This window comes from Chlorocebus sabaeus, chromosome 6, assembly GCF_047675955.1.
Source record: "Chlorocebus sabaeus isolate Y175 chromosome 6, mChlSab1.0.hap1, whole genome shotgun sequence".
NCBI classification, from domain to species: domain Eukaryota; kingdom Metazoa; phylum Chordata; class Mammalia; order Primates; family Cercopithecidae; genus Chlorocebus; species Chlorocebus sabaeus.
The window spans coordinates 19,428,124-19,440,117 of NC_132909.1; the positions used below are offsets into that span (position 1 = coordinate 19,428,124).

General features: G+C 42.1%; 2 protein-coding genes across 4 annotated transcripts in view; one reads left to right on the forward strand and one right to left on the reverse strand.

The window, feature by feature from the left end:
• The first annotated feature begins 5,822 nt into the window (after positions 1 to 5,822).
• Positions 5,823 to 11,977, forward strand: LOC103234682 (galectin-10-like). Its single transcript, XM_007996792.3, has 4 exons — positions 5,823 to 6,704; positions 9,296 to 9,372; positions 9,763 to 9,973; positions 11,722 to 11,977. The coding sequence occupies exons 1-4, from the start codon at positions 6,690 to 6,692 to the stop codon at positions 11,836 to 11,838; spliced, it is 420 nt and encodes a 139-aa protein (XP_007994983.2). The 5' UTR covers positions 5,823 to 6,689; the 3' UTR covers positions 11,839 to 11,977.
• The window catches only part of LOC103234683 (galectin-9-like), a 132,164-nt gene continuing 130,166 nt past the window's right edge, over positions 9,997 to 11,994 (reverse strand). The window contains exon 9 of one of the 3 annotated variants that reach the window (XM_073016496.1): positions 9,997 to 10,526. The gene's annotated coding sequence lies outside the window, so the exon portion shown is untranslated. The other 2 variants (XM_073016495.1, XM_073016497.1) reach the window with 2 other exon arrangements.

Sequence of the window (11,994 nt, forward strand, 5' to 3'; positions counted from 1 at the left end):
GAATTGGTCAGAATATTTATATATTTTTTTAAAAGTGCAAACTCTATTTTCTGGTTGATTGGATGTGGGGTGTGGTAAAAGGGGAAGAATTGAGAGTAATTACCAGGATTTGGCCCAAGGCACTGCCTTGTTGAATAAGCCATCAACTGAGATTGGCAAAGCTGTGAATAGAACACGTTTAAGGGAGAAGGATATCAGAAGCTCAGCTTTGGGAATCTTGAACTTGAGATGCTTTTGTATGTCCAAGTGCAGAGAGTTGAATATATGGGTTTAGAGTTTAGTAGAGAGATTTGGATTGGGGATATATATTGGAGGGTTGTAACAGATAGATAACATTTCAAATCTGAGAGATTGCCATCACCAAGGTTGTAAGTACAGCTAAAAAGGAAGAGAAACTGCATTGGGTCAATCCAAGATAAAGAAGTCAGGAGAAAAAGAGGAAGCAGTAAGGAACACAGAGATGGAGCAAACAGTGAGATGAGAAGAAACCAGGAGAGGTCAGTGTCCTGGTAGCTAAGTAAAGAAAATTTATCAAGAAGGAAGGAATAATCAACTGGCAGGTTAAGTCAGATGAGGCCTGACCGCTGACCATTGTGTTTAGCAATACGCAGGCCATTAATGATTTTAACAGAATCGTTTCTATGAGGTGGAAGGATAGAAGGCCATTCAGACTGAGTTTGAGGGGAGATGAATGAAGAAATTATAAGAAAGTAAGACTATGTAGTTCTTTTTTCCTTTTGAGTAATCAATATATATATTTTCATCTATTATTATATGAAAGTTTGCATAGTTATACTTTATCCTTTAAACCCTCCATAAAGAGGGTTAAATTTTTTTGAAATTTTAGATTTGGGGGCACATGTGCATGTTTTTTCTCCTGAGCGTATTACATAATGGTAGGGATTGGGCTTCTAGTGTACCCGTCACTCAAATACTGAACATCATGTTCAATAGATAATCTGTCAACCCTCACTCCCTCCTCTCTCTGCCCCATTTTAGAGTGCCCAGTGCCTATTATGTCTATGTTTATGTCCATATGTACCCATCATTTACCTCCCACTTGTAAGTGAGAATATGCAGTATTTGATTTTCTGCTTCTGAGTTAGGTCACATAGGATAATAGTTTCCAGCTCCATCCATGTCACTGCAAAGGACAGAATTTCACTTTTTTGTGGCTACTTAGTATTCCCTGTTGTATATGTAGCACATTTTCTTTATTCAATCAACTGTTGATGGACACTTACTTTGATTCTGTGACTTTCCTATTGTGAATAGTGCTGCAATAAACATAAGAGTTTAAGTGTCTTTTCATATAATGACTTCTTTTGTGGAGTGTATATACCCAGTATTGGGATTACTAGGTGGAATGCTAGGTCTTTTTTTAATTCGTGGAGATATCGCCATACTGTTTTCCATGGAGGTAGAACCAATTATGTTCCCACCAGTAGTGTACTAGCATTCCCTTTTCTTTGCATCCATGCCAACATCTATTGTCTTTTGATATTTTATTATTAATAATACTTAAGGAATATGCACTTCTTTCAAGGAGATTTGTGAGAAGAGGAAGCAAAGAAATGGAGTCACAGCTAACAGAAGAATAAGATGAAATGATGGACTTTCCTTTATTACCTATATTTACAGTTTTAACTGATGGTGAATTTGCAGTTTTGTTGAAGTAACTACGCAAATGGAAGGGCTTTTTTGGTTCACTATTTAAAGAAAATTCTTTTACAGTATTTTCAGAAGCTTTCTTCATATTATTGGCCTCGGTAAGTCCTGGCAGTCAAACTGCTCCCTTTAAAAAAAAAAAACATTAGATGCATTTGATCCTGTTTGGTTGGCATCATGGAAGTAGAGCTGGTAGAATTGGTCAGAATGTTGATAAGTTTTAAAGGAAGAGCAAACTGTATATCCTAGATTGAAGATGTAACGTGATTGGAAGAGAAGAAGAAAGAATGACTACCAAGATTCTCTTGTTATAGTTTTATTAACTGTCTGTCCATTCTTTCTTTAGTTATTTGAAATTATTAATGGACTTTTTCCCAGAAAAGGAAGATTTTATAGGGTCAACCCAGCTTGTAGCATTTTGCTATTGCAATAATTAACGTGTATGTCTATTTTCAGTGGCTGATAGAACAATGGATTTGAACTATAGCTTGGACTTACCAGATATTTGAATATTCTACCCAACAGCTGCAGAATATACATTCTATTGGTCAGCGGATGAAACATTCTCCATGATAGACCATATGACAGGCCACAAAACAAGTCTCAATAAATTTAAGAAAATTGAAATTCTATCAAGTACTCTTTCAGAACACAGTGAGATTAAGTTGAAAATCAACCCCAAAAGGAGCCCTCAAAACTATGCAAATACATAGAAATTAAATAACCTGCTCCTGGATGATTGTTGGGACAAGAATGAAGTCAAGATGGTAATTTAAAAATTCTTTGAAAAGAATGATAATAACGACACAATGTACCAAAAACATATAAAAACCTCTGGGATACAGCAAAGGCAGTGCTAAGAGGAAAGTTCAAAGCCTTAAATGCCTACATCAAAGAGTCTGAAGGAGCACAAATAGACAATCTAAGGTCACACCTCAAAGAATTAGAGAAAGAAGAACAAACCAAAGCCAAACCCAGCAGAAAAAAAGAAATAACCAAGATCAGAGCAGAATTAAATGAAATTGAAACAAAAAAAAATACAAAAGATAAATGAGAACAAAAGCTGATTCTTTGAAAAGATAAATAAAATTATGTACCATTAGCAAAACTAACCAAGAAAGAAGAGAGAAGATCCAAATAAGCTCAATTAGAAATAAATTGGGAGATATTATGACCAGTACCACAGAAATACAAAAAGATCACTCAAGGCTGCCATGAGCACCTTTCTGTGGGTTAACTAGAAAATCTAGAGGAGATTGACAAATTCCTGGAAATATACAACCCTCCTAGATTAAACCAGGAAGAATTAGAAACCCTGATAAGACCAATAACAAGCAGCCAGATTGAAATCCTAATAAAAAAGTTGCCAACAAAAAAAGTCCAGGACCAGACAGATTCACAACTGAATTCTATCAGACATTCAAAGAAGAATCGGTACGAATCCTGTTGACACTATTCCATGAGATAAAGAGGAAATCCTCCCTACATCATTCTACGAAGCCAATATCACCCTAATACCAAAACCAAGAAAGGACATAACAAAAAAAGAAAAGTACAGACCAATATCACTGATGAATATACATGCAAAAATTCTCAACAAAGTACTAGCTAACCAAATCCAACAGCTTATCAGAAAGGTAATCCACCACGATCAGATGAAACCCATGGCATCCCTGCATGCCAAAAAATGCAATCATGGTTTAACATACACAAATCAATAAATGTGATACACCATGTAAACAGAATTAAAAACAAATATCACACTATCATCTCAATAGATGCAGAAAAAGCATTGGACAAAATCCAGCACCCCTTTATGATTACAACCCTCAGCATAATAGCCATAGAAGGGACATAACTTAAAGTAATAAAAGCCGTCTATGACAAACCCACAGCCAATATACTGAACAGCAGAAAGTTGAAAGCATTCCCTCTGAGAACTTGAACAAGACAATGATACCCACTCTCACCACTTCTATTTCAACATAGAACTGGAAGCCCTAGCCAGAGCAATCAGACAAGAGAAAGAAATAAAGGGCATCCAAATCAGTAAAGACAAAGTCAAACTGTCGCTGTTTGCTGATGATAAGATTGTATACCTAGAAAATTCTAAAGACTCCTCCAAAAGCTCCTAGAGTTGAAAAATAAATTCAACAAAATTACAGGATACAAAATTAATGTTCACAAACTAGTAGCTCTGCTATACATTAACAGCAACTAAGCTGAGAAACAAATCAAGAACTCGACCCCTTTTACAATAGCTGCAACAAAATAAATAAAATACTTAGGAACATACCTAACCAAGGAGGTGAAAGACCTCTACGAGGAAAACTACAAAACACTGCTGAAAGAAATCATAGATGACACAAATGGAAACATATCCCATGCTCTAGCATCCCGTGTGAAATTTCAACATTGTGAAAATGACCATACTGCCAAAAGCAATCTACAAATTCCACGCAATTCCCATCAAAATACCACCATCATTTTTCACAGAACTAGAAAAAACAATCCTAAAATTCATATGGAACCAAAAAGAGCCCACATACCAAAGCAAGACTCAGCAAAAAGAACAAATGTGGGCCGGGCGCGGTGGCTCACGCCTGTAATCCCAGCACTTTGGGAGGCCGAGGCGGGCGGATCACAAGGTCAGGAGATCGAGACCATGGTGAAACCCCGTCTCTACTAAAAAATATGAAAAAATTAGCCGGGCGCAGTGGCGGGCGCCTGTAGTCCCAGCTACTGGGGAGGCTGAGGTAGGAGAATGGCGTGAACCCGGGAGGCGGAGCTTGCAGTGAGCCGAGATTGCGCCACTGCACTCCAGCCTGGGCGACAGAGCGAGACTCTGTCTCAAAAAAAAAAAAAAAAAAAAAAAAAAAAAAAAAAGAACAAATGTGGAGGCATCACATTACCTGACTTCAAGCCATACTGTTAATATAATGTCATAGTCATCAAAACAGCATGGTACTGGTACAAAAGTCAATAGACCAACAGAACGGAATAGAAAACCCAGATATAAAGTCAAATAGTTACTGCCAACTGATCTTTGACAAAGTAAACAAAAATATAAAGTGGGGGAAATGATGCCCTATTCAACAAACGGTGCTGGGATAATTGGCAAGCCACATGTAGAAGAATGAAACTGGATCCTCATCTCCCACCTTATACAAAAAATCAGCTCAAGATGGATGAAGACTTAAATCTAAGACCCAAAACTATAGAAATTCTAGAAGATGACGTCAGAAAAACCCTTCCAGACACTGGCTTAGGCAAAGGCCTCATGATCAATAACTCTAAAACAAATGCAACAAAAGCAAAAAGATAAATAGATGGGACTTAATTAAACCAGAAAACTTCTGCACAGCAGAAGAAACAATCCGGAGAGTAAACCCACAACCCACAGAGTGGCAGAAAATCTTTGCAACCTGTACATCCAACAAAGGACTAATATCCAGAATCTACAAGGAACTCAAACAAATGATCATGAATAAACCAAACAGTCCTATTTTGTAAAAAATTTCAAATGTATGCAAAAGTAGAGAACCATCATCCCCAGATTATTTTAAAGCAAATTCCAGCCATTCTATAATTTCATACATAAAACCTAAAGTTTTTCAGGGGAACAGTGTGTGCTGGAAAAGACATGGTTGAAAAGAAAGACTGAAAGCAAGTCATAGGGCATAATGGGTTTCTGAAGAAATAGTTGTAGCCAGCAGAAGTATGGGCTATTGTGCAGAGGATATGGAAGTCAAAGATCAATCTCTGTGGATCACTGACAGGACTGCTGGAATGCCTGAGAAGGAAATAACATCAACATCTTTATGCACAACTTACTAGGTGGCCAGACACCCTGAACTGATATTTCTTCCCCAGTTCAGATGAATAACTGGGATATTACTTAAAATTCTATTGCATATCTGTTGCAAGGTAAAGCAGTTCCTCTTTCCCTTCTCTGATTATTTCTTATCAGCTACCGTTCTGGGCAGGGTGTGAGGGTGGTTTCCTAGAATGGGGTTTCCAAAGCTCCTTAATTGTGACCTCTGACCCTTTTCATTTCTTCCATGTCCATACCCAGAGGCCAAACCCAAGGAATGCAGTGGGATGACATTATGAATTAATCTTAAGGAAATACCTTATGTACCAAAAGAACTGTGTGATTGTGCTGATTTATATGAGCAGAAATTTGGAGTGTATGCTTGGAAATGAATTGTCAAGGTTTTAGACCAGGGAAAGTGGAATTTATTGTCGGGTCAGGCACGACTAATATTAATGCCAATGCATCCTCATAGCTTAGCTCCCACTTGTCAGTGAGAACGCTCACCTTTCTCCAAGAATCTGTAGGAGAACAAAAGCCTCACATTTTGATTCACTTGAAAAGAATAGAGAAATAAGAGGGCATACCTAAAACCCAGGTGTCTGAGAGACAGAGTGGGGGTGGCCCTCACCTGGCAGAGCCAAGGGGTCTGAGGGTGGGTAAAGAAGACACAAGTGTTTTCTCTACTTCTGTCCCCAAGTCCTGCAAATGATCAAGATCTATGCTCTCCCAGAACCACTGGAGAAGAAGGGGGAGGATTTTCTTTCAAGGTCGAGTGCCTTGCCCCCAGGATCTCCAGCTTTTTGCCATTGCACAGGTTAGGAAAATGCACACCTTCCTGGTAGATTCTGCACAGTGGAGAAAAGGCTTCATGAGAAGCATGGAGGCTGGAATTCACACCCCTCATCCTCACTCCATCATCTTTATCTGTGCATTTCCCTGGTGACCCCTTCCTCCCCCAGTACCTCCCTCACGGTCATTTCTGCTGCATCACAGACACAGGCCTCCAAACAGGTGTGGTTGTGACTGAGTCTGTTTCTGACACCCCACCCCTTCTCACTCTGTGGGGAAACCTTCCTGGGAGGGGCTTGGAATCAGGAATGAAGCCAGAGGGCAGGGCTGATAGGGACCCTTTAAATTCTGCAACTCAGAGATTCACACAGAAGCCTGGACACAATTCAGAAGAGCCACCCAGAGGGAGACAACAATGTCACTGCTACCCGTGAGTTAAAAAGGCACAGCCTTCAGTAATCTCAGGTCACACAAAAAAGGGAAGAAGGAGATTTTATGAGATGAAAGTATGAAAATGTCTACTGTCAATGCTTTACTGAGAGTTGTAGGTGTGTGGAAGAGAGACCCCAGGGCTATGGTACCTGAGATGCTTGTGGGGTCTGGGGTGTGGATGCTGGACCATTGTAACCCTCTGGGAGCATGTGATGGTGTCTGATGACAGTGAACTCTGCTAAAAATGATGTGACTTTAGATGGGAAGTGTATGACCCTCCAGGATATGGGTGGGTGTGTAAGTGATTGTAATCAGGTAACTATACTTTGTCTTCATGACTGTGATGTGAGTGTGTGTGTGAGCACAGCCGGACCAGTGTGTGAGCATCTTTATATGCACAGTGAGCAGGTGTGTGTGAATCAGTGGTGTGACTCTGTGTGACTGTGTGTGCTGGGATGTGACTGGGTGTTGAACTGGGAACGTGCATGTGGCCTTCTGTGCATGTGAAGGTTCCTCCCCATATAGCAGTACCTCTGACTAAGCAGGTGTGCAACTTCCCTTGTGCGTCAACGTGGATCCCGGTGGCAGAACTGGTGGGATCTTGAGGACCTTGAGTTACTGAGGATTTATCTCTGAGCATTTATGAGAGCAGAATGCATGAATCCTCAGCTGCCTTTTCACAAGCAGAGTGGGGTGAGAAACACAGACAGTGGGGCTGATGGTTCCTTAAGTGGAATCTGCACACGGTGACCCCCTGCTCCTGCCTCCAGCCTCAGGTCTCTCCCTGTCTCCAACCCTAGCCTGTCCTTCCCATTGAGCGCCAGGATGGTGAGCAGATTCTGATTCACTAAAGAAGGACATTGAGGGACTTGATTTAAAAGACTGAATCATCCAAAACCAGGAAAGTAGAAGTTTAGCCTCTGTTCAGGCAGAGCTGACAGTGGATATTCATCAAGATGTTTGCTGAGGCCTGTAATCCCAGCACTTTGGGCGGCCGAATTGAAAGGACTATGTCAGGCCAGGACCAGTAGACCAGCCGGGGAGACATAACAAGGTTTCATCTTTCCAAAAATTTAAAAATGTATTGAAACTGGTGCTGCATGCCTGTAGTTCCACCTGCTTGGGGGCAGATGCAAGAGGATCACTGAAGCCCAGGCCTTCAAGCCTGCTGTAATTTTTTTTTTCTTTTTTTTTTTTTTTGAGACAGAGTCTCTCTCTGTTTCCCAGTCTGGAGTGCAGTGGTGCAATCTCGGCTCACTGCAACCTCCACGCCCCAGGTTCAAGTGATTCTCCTACCTCAGGTTCCCGAGTAGCTGGGATTACAGGCATGTGCCACCACTCCTGGCTAGTTTTTGTATTTTCAGTAGAGACGGGGTTTCCCATATTGGCCAGGCTGGTCTTGAACTCCTGACCTCAAGTGATGCGCCCACCTTGGCCTCCCAAAGTCCTGAGATTACAGGCGTGAGCCACCGCGCCCAGCCTGCAGTGAGTTTTGATGGTGCCACTGCATTCCAGCCTGGGTGACAGTGTGAGACCCTGTTTCAAAAAGGAAAACTACCATCCGCTTATAGATTCTATCCAATAACTTCCCTGACTCACAGGCTTCATTTGTGCAAGTACTGCGGTTGTGCTCTCAGCAATGTGTGCCCCTTCTGGAAAGGACGTCCATTGCCCTTGATGATTGTGATGTATGTGCCGCCCACACACGGGGGTTTCCCGTTCTCTCCTGTTCATTTCCCTCTCTTTCAACAAGTGTTGTTTCTTACTGGCGTGAATCTCTCTACTGTTACATCCTCACATCTTGCTTTCACAGTTTCAGAGTTGAAGATGATCACAAGTCTGTGTTCCACAAGGACCCTCCTTGTTTGTTAGAGGACCCCCAACAGGTCCTATACATGCCAGGGATTAGGCTAAAGGGTTTACATATCCTAACTACTGTATTACAAAAACATGATACAAAGTAGGTATTTTGGATTATCATCTTTGTATTGGGAAAACTGAGGCAGGGAGCGTTTAAGCAATAGATCTAAGGTCCCACTGCTGGTTGGGCAAAGTGGCTCGCCCCTGTAATCCAGCAGTTTGGGAGGCTGAGACCAGAGGATCCCTTGAGCCTACACACTCCAGACCAACCTGGGAAACATCGTGAAACCCCAATGCTCCAAATACATGTAAAATTAGCTGGGTGTGGAGCGGTAGTCTCAGCTACTCAAGGAGCTGAGGTGAGAGGATAGCTTGAGTCTGGGAGGCTGAGGTTGCAGTGGGCTGTGATTGTGCTAATGCACTACAGCCTGGGTGATATGATGAGACTTTGTCTAAAAAAAAAAAAAAGGTTCAAAATATGTTAACATCTCACTGCCAGTATTCAGCACAATAAAGGATCTAACTGAGGCAGCTCAGTTTCTGAAGCTCTGCTCCTAATTATGGGCCCCGTTGTCTTCAAAAATACGGGGTCCTGACTGAGGTAGGGTGGGAGCAGGGAGGCCTGAGTCTACCATTTGATCTCTAACTGGCTGCACCACGGGAATCTGTTACGGGGGGGCAGGCCGTACCTGGCCCTGCCCCTCTCACCCACTCTCAATTCCCTGGCAGGTGCCACACACAGAGTCTGTGTCCTTGTCTACTGGATCTACAGTGACAATCAAAGGGAAACCGGTTGTCTGTTTCTTGTGAGTACTCCCTGGTGCAGGGATGGGAGGTGGAAGGAGGAAGGATGTACAGCGGCTGCACGGGAGCTAGTCATGGGTCTAGGAGAAAAGGACACTCAAGGTTTGGGGCTGTGGTACTATATCTATTAAAGTGCATAGAATTGTCAGAAAATGGACACTTCATATGACCAAGTCAGTGACTATGGCTCAGTTTCCACCTGTGGATGAGGCGTGGAGCATCTCTTTCCATGCAGGGAGAACACAAGGAGCTGAAGCAGCTCCGCAGTGACAAGGCCTAGAATACCAACAAGTCTTTGCTCCACTATGGAAGGGGCAAAGAGACTTGTGTGTGTGTCTTGTGTGTGTCCCACAAGAAAGGGACCTGCCCAACACTGTGTGCTCTGCCCCTAGCAACGAACCACATCTGCAGGTGGATTTCCACACCGAGATGAAGGACGACTCAGACATTGCCTTCCATTTCCAAGTGTACTTTGGCAATCGTGCGGTCATGAACAGCCGTGAGTTTAGGACCTGGAAGGAGGAGGTGGTATCCAAGAATATGCCCTTTCAGGATGGCCAAGAATTTGAACTGAAAATCTTGGTCCTGGAAGATAAGTACCAGGTGAGCACCCCTGGAGCTTCCCGTATCTGGCTTCCATGGGCTTTCAGAGCAGGAGACAGATCTTCATGCTGTAGCTCCAGATAAATCCCTCTGCTCTATAACTCCCCCTGTCCCGGGTTTTTCATCACCCACAACTCCCCTTGTCCCAGGCTTTTTAATCACCCATAATTCCCCTTGTCCCAGGCTTTTCATCATCCATAGCTCCCCCTGTCCCAGGCTTTTCATCACCCATAATTCCCCTTGTTCCAGGCTTTTCATCACTCACAACTCCCCTTGTCCCAGGCTTTTTAATCACCCATAATTCCCCTTGTTCCAGGCTTTTCATCACCCACACAGGGGTTCCCTTTACTTTTCTCATTTCTCTCTCTCATTCAGCAAGTGTTGTTGCTTGCACTGCCGTCACCTCTGCTTGCACTGCCATCCTCAGCTTTTTTCCCATTCCTGATCAGGGTCAATGTTGGTTCACTTGCCATTTTTCCAAAAATGAAGAATATCCTCTATGTTTCCCATAGCTCTCATTTCCATTTATGATGTTATTTAAATTTTCATGTAGCTAAATGGATAAGATATACATATGAATAAAATTGTTTTAGTCAGTCCAATATGAAGGCTTCTTTTCACTCCTCAATCCCAATCCTCAGGACAATATTACTAGCTTCTCTACTCTTCTTCCACAGATAGTCTACCCTTAGAAAAGCATATACGTACGCCCATATATATGCTTTCATTTCTTTTTAAACAAATGCTGGTATAAGTGTCTCTACACATTATACTTTAGGAATGACAGTTGAATTGTACCCAAAGAATACATATTGGGGAAATAATCTATCCGTGGTGCTGCCTCATTTTATAAGGATTATATAGTATCCCCCAGAAGGATTTTCCTAGCTTGCTGCTCTTGACCCTTTACAAGAGTTGGTTTCCAATGTTTTGCTCTCACAGATGTTACTGTGTTAAGCTTTCTAATCAACCCTTTTGTCATTGCCAACTTTTCCCTATTTATATTGGAACATGGTTATAAAGAAATGGAATAACTGGTTCAAAGATGCATGGATTTTAAATTTGAGAATGAAACCCAAAATATGACTCCCTGTGTAGCCTCAGTAATAAAAAACATGATCAAACTTTCTGACATTTCAAATGGGTAGGCCAAAAGATTCACATTTTATTCACATTAAAGTCAGAGGTGCTATTCTATGTTTATAAGCTGTTAAAGATAATATCCTATGTTTTATCACATTAATCCAGTCCCACCTCTCTGAGAACACTTGAGTTTCCTTCCTTGCCACCACCAGCTTGGATCTGAGCAATTCCAGAGAGAAACTGGGTCATCAGCAGGAAGCAACAGTCATAGTTTGTGTAACTGAAATGTATGCATTCAGCGAACATTGCTGAGCACTGACCCCGTGGCTGGCCCTGTGCAAGATGCAGGGATTCAAGTTTAGGAAACAAGTCCCCGGCCTTGGAGATCTTCCAGCATAGCAGGGAGGCTGAGCAACTATGGCCCATGTGACACGGAGTGATAGAGCCTCGCTGGAGAAATGAGAGGAAACATTGAAAATACAGAGAGCAGCTGTCTCAAATCGTTACCAAAGGTAGTCTGCAAAAAAGAAGTGTGTCTACCAGGTCCAATTATATAATGAGGCATTTTCTGGTTGGATGTTTCAGGTACTACGACACCATAGAGAGCAGGCTGAAAGCTTGTTTGGTGGAATACTGTCTTTCTGATGTATTTTTCCCTTCTGTAGGTAATGGTCAATGGCCAAGCCTATTACACCTTTCACCATCGAGTCCCGGTCAGTTCTGTGAAGATGGTGCAAGTGTGGAGAGATATCTACCTGACCACATTTAAGGTCAGCAATTGAAAGAGATAACCAGACTTCATGTTGTCAAGGCATCTCTGATGTACGTGAGCATGGGATTCCCAAAGCCAGCTAACGGCGTGATCTTTTCTCACTTCAATCCTTACTTTTGCTCATTAAAACTTAATCCAACTTCACAGAATTTGGTTCTTGCCTTCA